At 43.0% G+C, this 21932-nt stretch overlaps 1 protein-coding gene across 3 annotated transcripts in view; it reads left to right on the forward strand.

The window, feature by feature from the left end:
* Positions 1-1176: 1176 nt before the first annotated feature.
* The window catches only part of TTC39C (tetratricopeptide repeat domain 39C), a 449102-nt gene continuing 428346 nt past the window's right edge, over positions 1177-21932 (forward strand). Inside the window, exon 1 of one of the 3 annotated variants that reach the window (XM_069220027.1) lies at positions 1177-1634. In XM_069220027.1, coding sequence (XP_069076128.1) covers positions 1480-1634 — 155 coding nt within the window. In that variant the 5' untranslated portion in view covers positions 1177-1479. The remainder of the gene's footprint in view (positions 1635-21932) is intronic. The other 2 variants (XM_069220029.1, XM_069220030.1) reach the window with 2 other exon arrangements.

Consider the following 21932-nt stretch of genomic DNA (forward strand, 5'->3'; position numbering starts at 1 on the left):
CTGAAGTGAACATCGTCTAAAATGGCGGCGCTGCTCTCCCCTCGGGTAGCGATGATGCTGTCTGGCGATACAAGTGGGGTTGCTTGCGGGGCGCCTGGAGGTGGAAGTGAAGTGCAGCGTGCTGTGGAGAGAGCGTTATAAACTGGGCAGCGGGGTGGGACTGACAGGGGCGCGCCTCTCCAGTCGGAGACTGAGCACAAGAAAAGCGGGTAGCTGCTAGGTTTGCAAAGACAGTCTTGGCGAAAATCTGCCCTACCCTTACGTATACCTCTGTTGTCAGCGCATACACGGCAACACCAGTCACCTGTGATGCGGCAAAAAGAAAGAAGCCTTGCGCAACTTGTGGATCGTAGTTCTTCTGACCGGTTGTGGACGTCTGACTTTATTTAAGGCTACGGGAAACATCGGTGTGCTGGGCTTTTTTTAAAAGACATATTATGACGCTCCCCACTATGAAAGGAGAGTGTGGTTACACCACAAACCTAACCCTGTCATATACATACTCTTACCTCATGTACCTTTCGCTGGCCATCGCTCACGCACTGACACTAATCCATATCCTTTTCCTAGTCGATATGCATTTTCTGGGCAGTTGCTTATGACCGTTATTTTACTGAAACCCAATGCAGTAAAAACCCTCCTATTACTATACAGTAACTAGCCTCATTGCATTAATAAATTAACGGACCATTTCATCCCAATGTGCCTCGTTTCACTCACCACTCGTCTCGTCATTTAACACCTGACCAACTACATAAGAATTCTCAGAATTCACTATTTTCCAAAACTCAAGACATAATCCCTTACTGACACTTGCAGGGCCTGCGTGAAAAGCTGTTCTCAAATATAACACACGTGGGTACCCGACACGGGAGTCTTAGCCCATCACTGGCAATAAAAGCATCGTTTCTATCGACTAGACCTGTATTACAACGCCCATCCCAGATACTAAAAATAACACAGTCTCGCAGACAAATCCAACCTCCTCTCCTTCTCCGACTCTAGCATTCAGTTTTTTGCTAACACCAAAATAAAGCCCTCCCTCTCGGACTAAAATACACGCCCCACCTATCCTCACTCCGCCGGGCAGGTGTACGCTTCTCCCTGAAATCAAACAAAGCACGCCCTGCCTTCCAGACAGCAACCCTCCCTCCCCAGTGGAAATTCTCCACATTTGACATTGAAATTAACTCCTCGCTGGCTGATGACAATGTACCTCCCTCTCCCACACAGAGGTAGACACCTCTCCATCGCTGAAGCCTCAGAATAGCCTTTCTTTCTTTCTTTGCACAAGAATACACTCTGTCCATCTCCATTAGCACACCCTCTTCCTGTCATGGGCGCCCATCCAGTTCCCAGGGTCTGATTCACGCCCTCCTTTCTTGGCACAAAGCTCCTCCTTCTCTTGTACATGACCACGCCCCTCCCCTCCAGCCTGCACTCCGAGTCGCACAGGCAGCCTAAGCCAACCTGCTGACCATGGCCGGCTGCGAGCAGCCTCCACCGGGGGTAGAGCCCTCATCCCCCCTGCCGCCCCTGCAGTCTCCCGATGACGCTGAATTGGCCCTAATGGGGATCAACCTGCTACTCAACAATGGGTTCAAGGAATCGGACCAGCTGTTCAAGAAATACAGGTAAAGCTGAGGCGGTGGCAGCATCCAAAGAGAGGTGCCAGGCAGCTGCCAGGGCCCACTGCACGGGCTCTTCGCGCGACCCCCCCCATCCTGTTCAGGCGAGAGCTGGTGGCCCCAGACGCATACCCTGGACGCCTCTGTTTGGACCGTTGTTCAATTCACTCAGCGAATATTCCCAGCTGACCTTCAGATTGCCTGTGCTGTCACTTCCAGTGGCGCGCATTGAAGCGAGAGCGGGTGACACAAACACAACCCGCTGTCTATGCTTCCAGTGCCTTGACAGCCAAGGCTACGCGAGGTGTACTTATTCTGCATTGTCACTTCCTTATGCTTTGTCATTGCCTAGCGTGACTTAACAGTACAGCCACATAATGCCCGAAGGACCTTGCTGGTGACAGCGCTTTCGCTGGCTTTGTCCCCCAGATCCGGAGCGAAGCGCAGTACGACAGCAAGTTATACCACATTCGTTGTCACTCTCTAGTATTTATGCCACCCTTGTGTTTCACAAACGGTATATAGAAATGTTTAGCCTTTTAACGATCTAGACTTAAACGCACGGTTTCGATATTTATACCAAGAAGCAAAACCTTGCAAGCTGTTCTCCTTAAATCACAAATCGCTTCTGGTCCTTCACAGAAAATACTTTGACCGTCGAAGCGCTTGCTTTCGTAGTACAAATGCCACTCCTTATCAATTCATTAACAATCCAGCTCAGTGGGTTAATGCGTCTGTAGCAGTAATACGTTCGAATTTTATCAGACTTACCCAGTGTTTCAACATTCAGCGGATGATAAAATGTCTGTGAGATAGCCTCCCGTAAAACTACTAAACAAACTACTATACGGAGGAGGCCTCTTTGCGGTGTGCACTCTATGGTCTCTCGTAATTCTACTCCTATTAAATATTCAACAGAGAAGGACGCAGCGACTCAGAAAATATATATTTATGTGCATCTGTTCCTTTGTGTAAAAAAGATTTCCAAACTCGGGCAAATCGCTTTCTCTTCGGAACGAATACGTCATCTAAACTGTGTACAAGATATTTGATGTGGGAAGAGTTAGCAGTTCCTTCTAAGCTGATATCCGCCTGCACCCGGATAACTGATGAAACAGTAGTTTCGTTCAGTGACAGGATCCAGTACATTGCCAGTATAAACAGACAGCTTGACAGCTTTACTCGTCATGTAATTGATTAGAAATGTATTTCACTTAGCATAGTAGATGTGAGAATTTATTACATATATGCATTTGCTGCGCTATACTTCTAATGTGTTTCTTGTTTTTTGTATTATCTTATGTCCATACGCATTTGCATCATTTACATGGCCCCGTAGCAGTTTTGGAACCTGGGTTCGTACTGTTTTGGAATTGTTGATAGGAGTCGAAGAGGTCTGTTGACTTTGATGCCATTTCTATGTACAACTTAAAAAAATCATACCTCTGGTTCACCTTGTTGTTTTTTTCGTAGGTTTGTCTATACATTTTTACTCTATTTTTCTAATTCAGTTTGGGATTTTTTATTGTTTTGCATTTTGACTTTATTACAGTTTTGGTACTGCATTAATACTTTACACATTGCTTAAACATGTTTACTCTTTGCCTCAGCTATCGGGGCTGATGTCAGGTTAATTTGGTGACTAACAATTTACTCTGACAATGGCGGTGATTATTCCTTGAGGTGAGTAGTCACTCACCCCAAATATTAATCCAGTTTTTTACACTGGTGTTCAGCAGTGGGATTCAGAAGTGGTGTTTTGCAGTACCATGTAGTGATTTAAATTGAAATTAAAAGTCCTTTTTTTTAATCAACAGTTAAAATTGACCTTTTGTATTTTTAATTGGCTTTAAGTTTCAGTTGGGTTATTTTTTGCCTAAATTCATTCTTGCCCTAACTTTTTGCACCCTCAGTTTCTGGAAACATTGCCGTGGATCTGGGTAACGTGAAGCACTTTAGGTTGGCAGAACAGAAGGGTATTCACAAGCAAAGTAGACTGAAGCTGAACAAGCTGTCTAAGAAGGAGGATTATCACATTGCTGTTAGGACCTGGGAGGAAGTGCATATGCTAAAGTGCACTTCAGAGGACAATGAGGATGAGTTTCAAGTGGGAAATGAAGAGGATATTGAGGAAGCCCCAGTGCCAAGGTAGTGTTGTCCCCAAGGAGCAGCATCTCCTGCATTGTCCAGGGCATGGAACAGTATGTCCTCTTGCAGCTTGTCCCCATCAGAGCTGTGGGAAACAGATGGGGAGCAGGCCTCGAAGTTGCATTTGGCTACCCCTGCCCTTGAGAAAATAATGTTGGCTTCTGAGGAGAAGGCAGCAGCCCTCTTTGCTGAAGAGAAAAATGCAACAGCAGCCTTTGCACTAAAGGAAAAAGAGTTGGCCTAGGTCTTAGAGGAAAAGAAGGTCCAGGTGCCAATTAAGAAGAGCAAGCAAACAATCGACTTAAAGACCAGAATGGGGTTTGAGTCCTGTGATGATGGGTGCAGCGATTCAGAAGTTCCTAGGAGAGGTAAACAGAGTCCACATCCCAAAATACCTGGTGCCTAATAATGTGGTTGGTTATGATATAGATAAATGATCTTTATTTGTCTGTCTGAAGAGCAAGCACTCCAGGCCTTGTGAAGAAGCTCACATGATTGGACGTATACACAGCTGCAGCAGGCAAGCCGTAAGCGAGAGAGGATCGCCATTACAGAGTCCGGGAGGCCGTGTGAGTAGAAAACAGGCATCTATCGCGACTCACAGCCGAGGAAGTGAGAGGTGGTCCTGGCGGCCCAATGTGGAGGACTCAGCGCCTCTGGCTGCTAGTGATGTGGCCCGGGGCTTGTTGGCCCAACGTGTCCTGGACCAGCGCTGTAGCAGTGAGCGGTGCAGCCGCATCTGTAGAGCGGCCTCCACGAGTGAGCGTGGCCCTGCCCAACTCTGGGGGCTGCAGCAATGTCACATGGGCCTGTATCTGCTGCCAGGGTTCAACGGGAGCCCTGAGGAAGCACCAGGCTGCCTGCGTGGGCACTGAATTGAGCGGCGAGCCTGCAGAAAACACTCTCCCCTGTTGTGTTAGAGTATACTTGAACACGATAACCGGGAACTGAGCAGGCCATTAAATATTGGGAAAGACATGTTATGGGTGGATACTTGACTGTGGCTGGTGACAGGGTACACTTGTTTACTTCGGGGGTTCCCTTCTGGAGACAAGGCCTGTGAAACATCCCAGGAGAGGGAAGAATTAATGTAGAGCATCAATTAGGGCCCGCGTCCAATATTCTGGGCAAAGAAGCAGGCTATGCCCCTAATAATAATCTAAGCGTTATTTGTCTTGGCACAAGTCTGATCCGTTGGAAATGCCAGACTAGCTGCTGTTGTAAGGAGGAAATTGTTGGAGGTCCTTAAAGACCAAGCCACCTTGATAGACTTTATTTTACCTGTTTCAGACCCACACTGTAATCATTAAGATATTTAGATATGATGGTAGCAGTGGATATTCTCCTCGGATCAGCAGTAAGATTTGGTAGACAAAACCCCAGAAAGGAATAAATATTGACAGATGCAAGGGGTGAGCCGCTGATTGAAAAATCAGTGGACAGAAGTTAAGGATTGGCATAAAGCCCAGGTGATACAGTGACCAAGGGGTTAAAGGGGTAGAAGGAGGATAAGTGCCCTGGTGTGTCGGTCAATAATGCCTCTGTTGCCGAAGGGGAGATAGCAGTGTGCGGCAGAAGCAGCTACTTTAGGTTGTGGTGCAAGTTGCTGCCTCAATACTCCCTGCGCTATTATTTGCCATCACAAAGTCACTGACCTGAGTTATTGGCCATCACCTTATAAAACAATGACAGTAAAAAAGTTGAGATCTGGTCCCTTGCTCCAGGGACGGGCTTGTGCGAAAACTAAATCTAATCCTCTTCAGAATAAAGACTCCTCAACCACGCTGTTGAAAAGGAAAAATCAGATATTCACTCTTTGGGAAAAGGAGAAATTTCCACAGGAGGATCTGAATCCGAGTATGGGCACAGGTGGGGAGTCAAATGAAATTGTGCAAATAAATGCTTGGAGAGGTGTGGGGGGATTGGTTCATAGTCAAACCAAAAGACTGGGGTGGCAGCTCTGCAGAAGGACACTTAAGAGCATTGTGAGGGCACTTTTAGCTCCCCCGCTATCTGTCCACTTTCCCCACCACCCCCGTTAGATCATTTCTCCTTTGCACATGCGGTGACAGTCAATTCTCATATAATTTGCAGAGAGGACTCATCACAACAAATAGCTCCACTGGCTTGAGACAATGATTTTACTTTGCCAGATCTAGATCTAGAATTATGTAAGAGATATAGTGTGCAATACAAGGGGGAGATCTCTCAGTACGTGGGGATCTCGCCCCGATAGTTCCCCTAGGACTGCACTCTTTAGTAGTAACCCATCAAATAATCCTTCATTGATATCTAACCTGTGTGTAACTCCAGAACTTGAAGTAAGCAGAATGCAATTTTGTCAGCGCCCAAATTAAGAAGTAAAGGTGTTAACTTCTCTACTGTGTTTAGAAAGACTTTTGTCATCAATTTTACACTTGTTAGAAACATTTGTTGGGGGATCCAACTGCATTTTTGATACAGTAAAGACGATATTGAAAGAATTGATTAATAGCAAGAAAGATAAAACTATAGGCTTTGGGGAGCCATTTGAATTGGAAGGGACTACGCTGCAGGACAGAAGGACCCTCCATAAAGTGTGAATTAGGCTCCTGCGTAGGAAAACCACAATGTAAGAAGTACATCAAAAAAGCCACCTGCTCTGACAGACCAGCTGACATTATACGTTTCATTTTTGATAACTTCCTAATTACAAAGATGTAATGTGAAAATCCCTAGGCTGCTGTAGAGGACTTGTTTCTTATCTTTAAATCCCAACCTGAGCAGCAGGTGCCAAGTGCCGGCAAATTAAGTACATCTTCACATCAGGCAAAATCTGGGGAATGGGAGAAAATCTGTAAAGGAAGGAAAAAACCCGTTGCAGATTTTCAAAGTAAGGTTGAAGGAGAGTATGTTTTAGAGAAATTACGGATAACTGAAAAAAGGCTGAGGGTTCAATGCAAACTCCTCCTCTAGCCCAAGTAGCATCTGATGCTATAAGTGACGCCGCAAATGTATTGGAGGAGGGAGTTACAGCAACAAAGGAAGGAGATCATATGTTGCAACCTTCTTTCATACCATCCTCACTGAATTCAATGGCTGCTCCATTTTTAGATTCCAGCATAATGAGGGGTCTTTTGGACTCAGTAGAGGTAAAGTATGTAGGGTACATTTTGGACATTTTCATGTTGTTTTTTACCCCTTTTTAACGTAGATTTAATTTTAAATAGGTCGTCATTACGTAAATGTTTTTCAGAAATTGAGCATTTGAAGTTGATTGAAGCCAATGGCATGAAGTTGGTCTTCTTATTTTATATCAAGGGTAATGTTTTACTCTAACCTTACGGTAAATGATGATAAAAAATTCTGAATGTCTGCAATGTAGAGAGATTGATGACATCCCTATCCAAGAAGGTGAGGGAAGGCAAGATATTGGTATGTTCTCTTTCGAAATAGTGTTGCAGGGAAGGGGCAGTTGCTCCTTTGGCTCTCTCTCTCTCTCTTAGTAGAGGGTCCCTGTCAGATTACAATGGGTTAAAAGTCCACCTAGGCAACCATGGCAGACAAGTATCGTTAGGGAACCTTTTATTCTCTCCGTCCAAGCAGCACATGAAGATGAGATTTCTTGATAGAATTGCCTGCCAAATGCTTTATCCAGTGCCTCCCAGAGTAGCCAACTGCGGCGATCTATAATTAGCAATGAGCTAAAGGTTATTTCTTAGACTGCAGCTGGATTAAAGTATAGTAGGGAGAAACTGTATTGTGTGTGCTCATTGAATGCAGATGCGATATGTCTCCAGGAGGCATGGCATTTTGGGGGGGAGCTGGCATGTGAAGATTACTTCACTGTGGAATGCGAAGCAAAACCTTAAAGGAGGGGGCATGCGCGGAGTAGCATGTCTGCTGTTCAACAGGCTTAAGTGGAGGTATGAGTGTTACAAAGATCTAATTAATTTGTTTATGGCAGTAACTTTGTTTAATTCTGGAACTCAACAAGGGATTCCTCCCCTATTGTTGATAAATGCTTATATTCCCCCAGAGGTTATCCTTGATGAGGTTTTACGTGAGGTTTTCTCCTACGTTAAAAAAGCTGCTGATAAGGATCAGACTCTGCACATAATTTTGGTATGGGATCTAAATTGCAATATATCTAACTCTGCCTTAGAACAACTGCGGGATGCCGGAAAAAAGGAAGACTTGCGGTTCCCTCCATCTCTTTTTCCTCCTAAAATAAGAAGAAATGAGAGAGGGAAAGTGCCAATGGCCCAGCTGAAAAAGACTGATTGCGTTGTAGTTAATGGGAGGTTACCTTCGAATTCCCCAGCAGCATCTACTCATAGAGCCCAGGGGGGAGGTGTCTGTTGTGGATTATGTGGTGGTAGGTTGTACTTTTTCCTGCTTTTTGGGTGACATAAAGGTCACAGCTTCTTTGTTTAGTGATCATAGCTTGATATCTATCTCTTTGAATTTTAATATGACCCCTGCCAGTTCTTTGAAATTTAACGGAGCCGCTTTTAGGCTCAATTAGAAAACAAACCTTGACATCTTAGATTGTTGGGCAGGAAATGAAATAGAATGCTTCAATAATTTTATAAAGCAGTTAGTAAAAGATTTTAACCAAAAACATTTATTGGGTGGGCCTAAGGTGATCCCTCTTCTACTATTAAATAGGGAGAACAATACGTGGACTATGATCCTGATAAGAAAGCTAGGATTCTGTTATTAAAGAAGAGAAGGGCCCGAGTAAAAGCCCGTGTGAGGATTAAGGAATTGGATAGGCTCTGGATTCAAATAATGAAGGCAGTAGTAAAAGGCCAGACTAGGTCCTATTGGGCATTAGTCGGGGAGGATTGTGGAGTAAAAGCCAGATCCCTCCCCTTAGCTATAGAGGAATTAGGATAGAATAACTTAATCAAGAGCCTATATGGGGCAAACAAGGGGGTGGTTAATAAACCTTTAGTAGAGGGGGATTTTCACTCTTCTAGTCATCCTTCTGAAAAAGAGATCGTGTCTGCAGTTCGTGGAATGCGCACCTAGGCAGCAATGGAGGCCGATGAAATTCCAATCTCTGTACTAAAACAAAATACGTCATTTTGGAGAAAAATTCTTTCCCTGGTTTTTAAAAGTTGCTGTGAAACTAAAAATATTCCCCCCCTCTAGGACGGGAAGTGTTATACTCTCACCAAAATTATCGTCAGATCGCCCTTCTTGATGCAGTGGGTGAATTCTTCGTTAAATGTGTACTAGCTCAAATCAGTGAATGGGTGGAAGAAGAAACAATCTTCCCACGGAGCAAACAGGGTTTAGGAGTAGAGATGGAGCATTTGATAACATAACCGCCCTTCAGTTATTAAATGAAAAATATGTTGTAACAAGGGGAGGGGTGCTATATGCAGCTTTTATAGACTTCTCCACAGCTTTCAACAAAGTGGATCATCCCTTGCTGTGGAGTAAGCTTTTAAACTGGGGTATGCCGGGCTCCTTTTTAGACTTAGTCATTTCCCTCCATTCTGATACTTGGTTTAGGGGTAAATGGTGGGGGGGGGGAATTCTATTGTCTGACAGCTTTATACTGGCTACATAATAATTTTTGATCTTACCCCAAAAGGGTTCAATAGTCATCTGTAGGCATTGCAACAATTTGCTGATACTCACTATATGAAGATTAATGCAACTAAAAGTAAAATCATGTGCTTCCATGGAAGGAAGATGCTGAAATATGGATACTTTATATGGTCCATTGGTGCCCAAAAGCTAGAAATCATAGAATCGTATGCTTTCCTGGGGAAGGTAGTGTGTGGGAATCTAAGTGAGAAAGCACATATAGGAAATAATATGACCAAAGCCCTCTCTCAGGCTAATGGCTTAGGTGCATTTCTTGCCCATGTTTGAGGTTTATCGCGCTAAAATCCCTCCCTTTCTGTTATATGGTCTAGAACTGACTGATATCACCAAATGGAGTTTTTTAAATGTGATGGAAGGTCGAGTTCTTGGAAGCTTAGCTTCAGTCCATGTAGCCTCCTCTGTAGCGGCCTTAAGACTGGAATTTGGATTGATAAGTGCCTTTGTACAGGGTCTTGCAGGGTGGTGCGCTGAGTTGTGCACCTCACGAAATGTGATGAGGGCTCCCTAAGGTCATGTATAAAGACTCTTGTATGGTAAACAAAGGCCAACCTTATATTCTTTGTAATCTACCTCATGGACTGAGTCGTTTTTGGTTTCTTCGGAGGCAGGGTACGCTTCCGTTAAATCCTTTGCTGGCTAAATGGTGTGGTACTTTGCCGACTTGTGGTATGTGCCAAAGTTGTCCTCAAGACTTCAATCGTGTCCTTTTCTTATGTCCTGCTCTTTTATTATGTTGATGCCTATATGTGTGCAACTACCTATTCTTTCTGCTCCAATGATGTTAGTCTCTTTATGTGCTTCCGAATTGTATCTTTTCATTATTGGATTCTTTTAAAGAAAATTTTAGGATAAATGTTTAGTTCTTTTATGGTATTTTAGGGGGAAAATCGTTTATTCTAACAATTGTTTCTCACTCTTGTGATTATATGTTTCCAGTAATTTTATGTGGATCTTTTTGAAGTTCCATAACATAAATACAAATAAACTTGAACTATAGATAAATGGTTTGCAGGATATGAGGTGGCCCTGCATATCCATAGAGCCCAAGAGGAAGACTGGGGGCTGTCCTAATTAAGCAAATTGGTAGGCATATGAGGTGGCCCTGCATATCTATAGAGTCCCAGAGGAGGACTGGGGATTAGCCTGTGGAAGAACAAACCCTTGTTTGGATGCAATATTGGCTGTTGATGGAGTGAACGGGTTATCTAGACCTTCATGGAGGAGACCCCTGTCTGCAAATTTGGTTTAACCCAGAGAAGTATCGCCAGGCGTTCTGGATGGCCAGAAAATGTCACACTATTCTTAGGTCAATTTTGTATACTTATCTAGTAAGGCACAGGAAGGGTGAGTCAAAGGCAGTAAGGAAAATGAATATGATGGGCTGTACAGTTTTTTCATGAAGAAGCACATCTTGTACACTTGATTTATATAGTTATATAGACTCCAAGCTCACTGTGCCCGGAGAACTTGGGCAGGAAGCTGACCTCTGGATCAGCACCAGAGTGTTCAAGAAGGTACCCAGGAGTGGGAACAAGAAAGGTTGTTCAGGTTCCCCTCCCCAGAAGGGAAGGGGAAAGCCATTGTAATGTAACACAATTTCCCAAAGGACCCCTAAGGAGTTTTGAGGGGAGGAATTTGCAGATCACTTCTGAGCAGAAAAGGGGCCATTTGGTGGGAAGAAGCCCATTGTGCCATTTCACCTGGCCTGATGTTATGACTGTCTACTGACAGGGCACAAGAAGGGGACACTGTATGTACCTGGAAAGCTACCCACAGATAGGCGCTCCACATGGTTGACTAGTGTAGCCTTAGTGGTAGATTATCCCACAGGAGGAGAGAGAAAAGCCTGCCATAATATTACTCGGATTGAAGTGGACCAAGAAGGTTCGTTGGTGATCCCTGAGGGTGGTTGACATCACTTGCAGGAGGGCACAGTGAATGGGGTCCCTGTCACTGATCTACAGGACACCTGTGTTAGCCAGATCATGGTGATAGTTCTGCTGGTGTTCCCAGAACAGTATCTGCCAGGACATGCCTAAGGGTAACACATGCTCAAGGGCAAGATCATGTCATCCCTATGGTGATGGTATGGAAGGAGGTACAAACCCAGAGGAGGGATATTGTCAGTCCCCAGAAGCCCATTGACTGCTTCCTTGGCAATTAGCACCTACTGGCGAGAAAAGATTTGGGAGGGGCAGCTGCTACAGTGCCCCAAAACACTGATTTACGGTGGTACTGTCCCTAAATGGAGGGTAGAGAGGCCCTGACAAAGAGTGAGTGGTATGAGGTGGATGCCATCCACAGTGGGAGGACTAGAACATCAAGGGTTACCTGATCAGAGAGGAGAGCACACAACACTGACCCTGGTGCGGCCACTTTTGACCCTGAGGTGCTGCCTGCACTGTCACACAGACAAAGGACAGGAGATCTGTGGCAGGCAGACCACTGAATAGCACATTGTCTCATCGTGGAGGAGGGCTGCTTGTCCAACCCAGAAGTCCTGGGCTGCTAGGCACCTGTTCAGTGAGGCAACAAACTGAACTGAAATGCCAGTCTCAAAGTATCCTCTCTGACATAGCGGAAGAAAGAGTGGATGGAGGTTATCTATCATCCAAGGGTGCAGGCCCCCACTCTGAGAAACCTAGGAGGCCTAAGAGACCTTAGGAGCAGGTGGGCAAATCCTTGCCAGCCCCTGGCTGGAAATGAGGCCTAACCAACACCCTAAATGGGAGCCTTGCCCTGACAGAGGGTGGCTGAAATTGACAGAGGGGCACAGATAGGTTCAGAATGGCAAAGAAATGGACAAGTGTCATTGTAGAAAAGGCAACTTGACAAGTATCATTGCAGAAAAGGCAAATTGACCATGTTCTATCACCTAAGCAGAGAAGTTCATCAAGGAATTGATTTAGTCTAACCCAGCTTGTGGCTGGGGACAGCCTGTGTAGGAAATCTACCTTTTCTGCCTGGTCACCCTGGATTTTTCAGGCTCTGCTGGACCCTATTTTTATTTGCTGGCTTTAGAACTCTGTGTGCTTTATCCCTGCCAATCAGTAATAAGAAGTGCCTTTGCTCACCCTTTAAACATGGTAGAACTGGCCTATTGCTAATTGCTATATTTAACTTGCCCCCAAGTCCCTAGTACATGGTTTAATAAGTGCACCCACGGCCTGGACGTGAAATTTGAACTGTAGCAGTTATTGTGCCATCCAGTAGCATGACTAGTGTGACAGTGCAAACATGGCTCCAGGCTTAACCAGTGTAGCCTGTCTGCAGCAGTGCAACATGCTAAAATAACCCTTTTTGACAGGAATACGTGTCCCTTTAAAATATTAGTATGTCACCTCTATGTGAACCATGTAGCCTTAACGTAGGGTGCCTGGGATTTAAAAGTGGGCCATGTAAACAAAAATAGTATTACCATTATCCCACAGTGACAGTGCGCTAAAAGTTATTTTGACAGTGACAGGCCTAGGCCCTGATTAAAACTCTAAATACTGCATACTCGGCAAAGGGAACTGCTAGAAAAATAATTAAACCAATGTTTTTAATAGTTGTTAAAAATCCAATTCAATTGTGAAGCCAGATTTTTAATAAATATAAAGGAAAAGCGAGTTTTAAAAAAGTACCCTTTTCTTGCCTGAACTGTCAGAGGGCCAATTAGCATAAGCTTCTGCCATCTGGCAGTCTGTGCTCAGCCATTAATAGGTTTATGTGTACTTGTAAAGTGCAGTATCACTTGCGAGGGTATTCTGGCACTGAGCAGGCTCATGAGACTAGACCTTCCTATGGTAAGTTGGGTAATTAAAAAGCCAGATCTTCAGCATCTTGCAGAATTCAAGAATAGAGGAGGAGGCTCTGATTTGGAATGGGAGGCCAGTCCACACTTTAGGAGTGATGTAAAAGAAGACTTGTCCTCCTGATCTGGTTCTGTGTATGTGTGGGTTGTTTGTGAGTGGGAGAAAAAGAGGTGTGAAATGCTCCCCAGTAGCAAATAATAGGCTAACCTGAGTGATCAGCGATGTCTCTTCTGTAATTCACAAACTATGCAGGTTGGGAGATGTGGGTCTCCTTTTCACAGCACAGTGTTAAATCCTACTTGACAGGTCTGTTGAGCAATATAGAATACCTGGGCCACACTTGAAAGGGAGCGAACAGGACGCCAAGACAATTCTTGTGTATCCACTGTCTGGACCGGCTTCTGTCCTACTACACTTGTGTCTCTGGTTTGTTGTGGGTACAGTGCCTGCCTCAAACTGGATTTTAGTGTTATATGTGGGAGGATACTAGAATTACGATAGTACATTCCCTAGACATACCCCTACCCCTCAAAGCTCAAGTTTAGTGTATCCAAAGACTTTCTCCTTCTCTAAAAAAATGCCCAGACGGATGGCATTTTGGGCCTGTTTGCAGCAAGCCAAACAGGAACTACTGCAAAAGTGGGTATGGTTAGCCCCCAGGAACTTTTAACCCATTGGTTAGGGAGGGGCATTAAGTCACCTCCACCCACTAGGTAGCAGGTAGTACAACAAAGTGTACGAGAACTTTCCTGAAAGTACTCGGTTAACCAGAAGGAAACAGGACCTGTACTGGACCCTGCTGTTGGCCTCTACCTGACACCCACTGAGTCTACGAGTGCCTCCACAGAGGCCCTGGGGAGTTTAGAAGAGTACCTCTGTGGTGGATTGAGACTGAGACCTGATTTAGAGTTCGGCAGACTGGTCACAGATGTGACAGATATCCTGTCCGCTATACTGCAAGTGCCATAGGATATAATCAGGGCCACTGGAATTATGCAATTGCGGGGCCACAGCATTTTTTGCATAACTATGAATTTGTCACATAATTTATCACCAGCTGCATAATCTTCAGATTTTAACAAAAAACTTGTTTCTAGCTCAAATAGTTCAAAAGTTACTACAAATGCAGAAGACTGTTGCAGGGCAGTGGAAAGATGTTTGCAAAGGTTGAGTGGTTACCTTTTTGTTCCTTTTTGCTATATTTAGGTGTTAAACCGATACCAGTGGGGTGCAACCTATGCAGTGACAGTGTTAAGAAGTGTAACAATGACAAAATAGTATCACAAAACGTGTTGCATTATGCAGCATAATTTGCCTTTTCTTGCCTCAACATTTTGTCAACTCAGCCACATAATTTTGCCTTCCCTGCCACATAACTCCTGTGGCCCTGGATATAAGGCACTTGTAATACAGCGGACGCAATATCCGTCACATTTGTCCACCAGATCTAAATCAGGCCCTAAGTCAGAAGAAATATCTTTGATTGGGGCAGCCATAATCAGTGTATCCAACATTGCCAATATACCCCTGATACTGCAACTATTGACTGTCATTGACACTTTGTGCTTTTTGATGCTATTTCTAATTTAAACTTTAAACCTTCACATATTTGGCTCCTCTTATTGGATTATGGTCATTTTAGTGTAATTGTGTTTATTATATTTAACTCATTTGTCTAATTGGGTTCAGGACTTGTATTGGTCTGCATTTTGACTTTATTACCCGTACTGCATAAATACTTTACACATTGACCTAAGGCAAGCCTGTATGCTGTTTGCCATTGCTACCAGAGGCTGAGCTCAGGTTAATCTAGTGACTTTGAGGGTTAATCCTGACAAGAGTTATGATTATCCTTTGAAGTAGGTAGTCACCCACCCAAATAATAAAAGTTTCTTTAAAATGTGTTATAAGGTGGTAAATGCTTGGTCAATCATGTTGTGCACATTAAGGTGCCATAGTTGTGTTTCATAAATGTATACCATTGAGTAATAACTTCCAGAGTGCTTGTAAAGCAATAAATATGTTGCTTTGAATTGCACGGATTAAGGAAATAAAAGTGATCCGGTGGCCTCAATATAGCATAGCATTGTAAACTTCATCTCCAGGAGCTGTTTCTTGACTTCATGAGAGAAGTTTCATTTTTTAGAATAGGTGGGTTTTCAGTTTGCTTTTGAAGGTTGGGTAATTTGTCTTGGTGTTGAGGTTAACAGTGTAATTGACTCCCACTATGGGGCTGATTTTGAGTTTGGCGGTCAAGAGAAAGGTGCCAAGCCGGCGCCATCCCGACTGTCATATTACGACACTACAGCTGACTGGCATTGAGTCTGCAGCGGTGGTACTATGGCGGCATGCTTCGGCTTATAAAGTGAACCTGAAGCACATGCCACCGCAGTGTAGCACCAGATGCGCCTCGGGTGCACTGTTGCCATTCACAATTTTGTGCATGACAAACAGTGTGCACCAACAGTGCAGGTATAGGGGGCACAACATGTACCCCCAGCCAGACTGCTTAGTGGGCAAAACCGCCCTGGGGCCCTGTTTCGAGCCCCTTTCTTGCCTGTCCGCTGAGTTATTTAGGGCGGGGTCCCCACCATGAAACGCTAGACGGAAAGGCAAGTCGTGATCAGCACGGCGGTGCTGGCATTGGCATTGCCGTGATTGATCACGGCTTTCGCCACCACCACCCCTGCAGGATCCAAGATCCTGGTGGTTGCGGTGGTCCTGTGGTAGTCCGATCTCCATATTTGTAATTTGGCAGTCCCAGGACAGGTGTACTCGTAATCAGGCCCTTAGTGTCCTTGAAGTAAGGAATGCTGCTCTAATTGAGTTGTGAAATTGGGGATCTGACGTGTTTTAGCTAGTATAGTGAAGTGAACATCATGTGACAAAATAAAACCGTTCTGTTGCACTGTTTTAGTGGCTTTTCCATTGTACCCTTTGTGGCTGAAACAGATAATGTTTAAAAGTTACTTGGGCATTTACAGTGAGCCAATACATTACATTTGAAGTTACGTAGGAGTGAGGTCTAGATCATTTTTCAAGACTACTAATCTACCTGCAGAAGCTTTGACCATGTTGAAATTGGATAGTTGGTACTTCATTTCATCTGTCCAGAGTGGATGATTTATTATTGTTGAGTAAGGGGTTATAGGTGTTAAGTTTACTAATATTTTGTCGTTTGGTGAGGTGAAGAGGACATGCTTTTGTTTAGATGGGCTACGTTGTGGGAGGCACCAAGCTGATCTTGCTGTTCATTGTTCTGTGTACTTGGTCAGTTAAAGATGATTTCTAAGCTCCTGATGCCAGAAGTGATAGTTTTAAGTATATTAATGGTGGGGCGGGGAGGTGGGCATTGCATTTCAAACAGTAGTCTTGTTTTTGAACCATTGAGTTAAAAAAAACTTCCGGCATTCCATGCTTCATTTAAGGTCATGCTTTGTACAGTGAATAGTATAGGTAATGTTTGTTACTTAAATGGAAATAGAGCTGAGTTGTCATCGAATTGATAGTGAGGGTTTGTGCCAGTGACCTTTGGGAGCACCTTTATGTAGTTTCTGGGAGAAACTGGGATAACGGGTAACATTTGTAAATCTTAAGTAACTGTACATGACATTGAGGATGTGCCAGACGGGACAGGTGAAGGCTCTCAGTTCAAATTTTGTTTGATTGTATGAAAAAGAAACCCACATGGGATGGGTGAGTGGGTGACAAGGCAATGAAGAAAATTGTTATTTGCGTTCTGCGTTTTTTTTATTTTTTTTTTCTTGTTACTGATTTTCAAACAGTCAACATTATATGCATTAACTGCATCACTAAACAATATGGCCTACTGTGTTAGACTGTGCTTCAGTTCATTAGTAAGCAAAATAGAGAGATACCCGTTAGAACCACGTGGGCAGGATCTTATTAAACACAGCAAAGCTTAACCCCCCTCAGATCAAATTAGACTATCAAACATAACACATATACAGAAATATCCAATTTATTATTATCTGGAGACATGTGACAGTACATACCTACACATAAATGTCTGGAAGACTAAAAACTAAACACCCTTCAGCTTATAGGTTTAGTGACTCCTCATTTCTCATCATTAAACAACGGATTGGGTCACAGTTGTGTATTTCAAACACATATTGTGAGGTGAGAATTAAGTTCTCAATATTTCTCTGACTATTTATGTGACCATATGTATTGCCATATATGTTTATTGATAATGAGTACATCTGGCACAGTTCCAGGAACACATAGTAGATTTTAAAGTAAGATTTGATTGGGTACCAGAGGTTTCTCTAGTTTGCTTAAAACATGTAAACAGTGATAATTGGTCTGTAGCAGGGCAGGTGGTTAGCTTTCAAACTGGTGGAGCCTACTAGAAACATGAATTGGACTCCAATCTTCCACTCTGTGTCCTTAATTGACCTTGCGCTTCACTTTTACTTCAGTTGGGAATTTTTGCTTTATGTTAGGACACAAAGGAGGATTATGATTGTCCCGCCTTGGTTATCAAACAAGATAACTACTGGTTTGAAATTACGTTTCCTAAAGGTAGATTCTACAGACCCATCTGTAATGCACATGCTCTTCTCCTGCATTCCTCCAATTAATTAGGCCTTACATGCCATGTCACCTTCTCACTTCCAATCTTGTAGTATTTATACCAGCTTTGTACAAAGCTGCTCTGGCCCATCAAGCAATGGTAGGAGTACAGTTTGGGGTGAAGGGTTTCCTGATCAAAAGATAGCAAGTCCCCAAAGGTCTCACCCCTCTAGTCATGCTCAGATGCTTTAAGACAGTGTTTCCCAACAAGGGATTTAAAGAACCCTAGTGTTCCTCAGACCATTATCTGGATTCTGTGAGAATTCATGATATTGTACATATTACACTGTGGAACAGTAAATGAATAATGATTAAAGACCGAAAGACAATTTTAACATACCTTGAGGTATTCTGAACATTCCTTGGAATATCACAGGAATGTTTGTCTGGTAATTGTCAATGTTAAAGTAATGTCTGTGTGCTACCCATTGCCTCTTTAGTTGGTCAGTTTGTATTTAGGGTATATACATTGTTTTGTTATGTTTGTATTTTGTATGTATTGTTATGGAGTCACCTCACCCATGGTAACAAAAGGACAAGCTCTAGGCCACCATGTGACTAAGAACTATGCAGTGAACACACTTCCTGGAAGCAGTGTGTCTATCTGCAGGTTAAGTTCCAATAATCCTTTTCACCTGCTGACTTCCCATAATTCTCCATGTTTCTAGCCTCCTTTGACATCTCTGCTACCAGATTGGTTGAGGCAGTTGGTTTCCCTTTGTTTACAATTGACATTCGAGCTACAAGTCAATCTTGAGCTCATGGTGCACTACCACCGATGTCTGGGATAGTTATACTCAGAGCAATGAGCTATTTTGATCCAATATTTTGATATTCAGAAGAAAAAAATAGATAACACAAGACATGAACAGGCTTAATTTGTTTTACACATTAAAAGATGACCGAAGTGGTGATAGGATTGTGATTCCTTCTATCAACCTTTTCTGGCTTGTAAATGTTTTTTAAGTAGGAGTTCCTATGGATAAGAAAAGTATTTCAGAGGTTCCGCCATGGGGTAAAGGTTGGAATTACTAGTTTGACGTTTTACTAACATTTGCCAGTCTCTGAAAAGGCAGGGTATGATATAGACACTAAACCATGGAACATGGTCTATTTAGATAACACATTTTACACCGTTTCTTGAAAGATTTTCATTGGAGTCCCACTTCAGAAACAAGTGAAACACCTTTTTGGTGTCCAACAAATGGATATACCTAGATTCCAGAGGTCTCTTTACTCGCACCCCTTTAAGCAATTTACATACCTATAGATAGTTTCCCTATAGGTTTGCACTCACCAGTATATAGCCCACCAAAATAGTAGATTGAAAGAAATCCTGCTTGGAAAGCTCTGACAAATAATTGAGGATGTCACCCATGTCTTATCCAACAGGATCAGACCCCTTTGTAGAATGTCACCTAGCCCAGTGCCCCAGGATGTTTTGTTACTTTTCATAATCCCCTCACCCTACGTCTGTTGAGTGAGAGAGGAAGCCTATTCTGAAAGTCATGGGTAATCCTCCAGGCCATAGATGGTAGTGGTCCATCCATCACAAAGTGGTTGGGATGAATTAGAGAATTCTTTAGAATCAGTTGAAAGTGTGGTAGAAGGGCTGGAGATGCCAAGCAAGTTTCAGAAGAATCTGAAGCCATACTTGAGTCCTGAAAATCTTCAACACAATGATATGGTTTAGCGCACTGTCATCTGTGCTGTCAGTCTGGCTCTTGTGAATGGAGGAAAAACTTAATCGATCCCCCATCTTCTCAGATCTATAGAAAACCACCTTCAGCAGCTGCTCCTGGATTAGCTCTCTAACTGTAAAATATCAGAATCCGCAGGTGTAAGTAACCCTGACACAAACAGATCGACTTCACACAGATCCCCTCTTCTCAACAGAGTCTGCAATCAGCCTCTGGAATCTTGAAGATATCCCGAATTCCCCATAAAAGTATTGTGATCGGACCAAAATTTCGATGTTAGGCCATAGTCGTAAAAAACCTTATAGTAAGTGAGAATTTATTTCACAATTGATTAACATACACCATACATCATAAAAAAATAAAAAAACGTAAACTAAGTTATTGTAAAAAAAACAATCCAGTTATCTTTTCAAGTGCCAAATAAAATTAGCTTCTTTAGGATAGTGTCCACAATTTTCAAAAAGCAGTCTGTTAACTGTGTTTTACCAGCACATAAGCAAGCTATCTGTAGTAAGCTTTTAAGTAATCTCTTAATGTTTAAGCGAAGCAATGTTGGACGTAAAAGTTGTCGCAAATTTTTCATTCCGCTGTAAATATGTAATATGTGTATTAAGTTCTCCTCACATGATGAACAGAATCAACATATCCTATCTGTTCTGCTATTTAGTCAAATATAGCGGAACCCTGTATAAAGTACACAGAACATTATTCTAGTTCACTGGCTTTTCCTCTCCTGACTAAGCACGAGGTTCAAGTACTTTTGTCAGTGTTCTCCTCATTCATACTCTGGAATATCCAGGTGTGTTTTCTGCTCTCAAGGTTGGCTTGTTCTTCAAACAGCAAAATCATTTTGGCTTGTTTTGTCTGAGATGGCTTCAAACTGTAATGTTTCTAGACATTGCTTCAAGTGTGTGCCACAAGGGTTCACCACCAGAAGACTGATTATTTGTTCCCACAGTTCTAGTTCTTAAGTGTTCCTTGTGGGGCAGCTCCAGTCTTGGAGCAATATGGTATAAAAAGCGCCATAAGTGTAATTTAACTTAAACTTATTAAATTCTAAGTGCTTGGGTTAGTGCTGTGCTTTCTGTAAGTTTAAAAAGTACTCTATATGCACAACATTTTATTAGATCGAACAATATTGAAACCTTTTCATGGAAATTCACTTGACCATATGTTAACACCTGAAAAATTTGGAATGGGGAATGTCCTGACAACTTATTTATGAGCCGCAATGAGGAAGTATTTAGGGTTAGAGACCTGTGATTTTCATTTCCTCTATATGCAATTTGCACTTATCCAGTTCTACCAGCTATTGCCCCAGGACAACGCTTATAGCATTTTTAATCTTGTGCAATACAAGTAGGTGATGTATAAGGACTGACATCTTCAGAGGCACCAAAGGCAACACCTTGTCCTTTGTTAGATATTTGAGCACAAAAGAGCCAAATAGGAGTTACATACGATTGATAGACATACATGTTTTGTCCCTCTTCCTATCACTTGCCTGAAGCAACATAACCATAGCTGGCCCCTGTACCTAATCAGAAGGTATTCAATTCTATGATTAAATCTGGACTCACACAGAAAATTGTCCTCCTGATTCATACGACCAGAAGGGCATAGGAGCAAGGTCTACAGAAAAAGGATCCTCCTGTGCTTTTCAATGCCTTTAAAAAGTATCAGGATTTTTTTCTTAAGAGTGAACATTGCTCACCTCACACCGCGACGCAGAAGATTTGTTATCTGCTGCCCAAGGTGACACTGTTGCCCCATGAAGAACTCTTAAAGAATGACGAAGGGAAGCCCTAAGGCACGTCCGATGAAGGAACAAAGAAGGATCAAACTTCCAGTCTTGTCTAAAGTACCATAAACACTAAGACCATGAATCAGGACGAGGTGGAAAGTGAAGATGGGGAAGGAATGTTTAATCCAGGTGAATTGTATCACCCTTCTCAGTGGGCATCAGTTGATAAGGTGACACAGTATGTGTGCGCTTCACTGTCTGAACTGCTAGATAAAGAAATCACGGGCAGTTTGAGGTCCAAATATCCATGTGCCTCTCTGAAGGCAATAAGATGGTAGAAGCACTGGGACCAATGTCAAAGGAAAAACACCACTCTCTCTTAATGAATGTGGATCCCAAACTTGCATTGTGCAAGATTGGTACTTCAGCCCAGGAAGCCTTCTGTGTTGAACTGTTTATTTAAAAAAAGCTGAATACATTTATGAATAAATCCACTACCTTGAATGAAGCCCCTGTCTCTATTTAGAAAGTCTTTAACTCCAAGATTTTTTAAAGGGCCGGTCAAGGCAAGAAGTGCTTGGCCAGCAGCTTCCTCAACCAAAGCATCCACAATGCCTCTTGATGGGAGGACCAATGTCACATTGGGGAAACAGTCACCACAGGTAGAGAAGAATGAACCCTCAGTTCCAAAGGTAGATAAAGAGGCTTTTCA

This window comes from Pleurodeles waltl, chromosome 2_2 (genome assembly GCF_031143425.1).
Source record: "Pleurodeles waltl isolate 20211129_DDA chromosome 2_2, aPleWal1.hap1.20221129, whole genome shotgun sequence".
Classification (NCBI taxonomy): Eukaryota; Metazoa; Chordata; class Amphibia; order Caudata; family Salamandridae; genus Pleurodeles; species Pleurodeles waltl.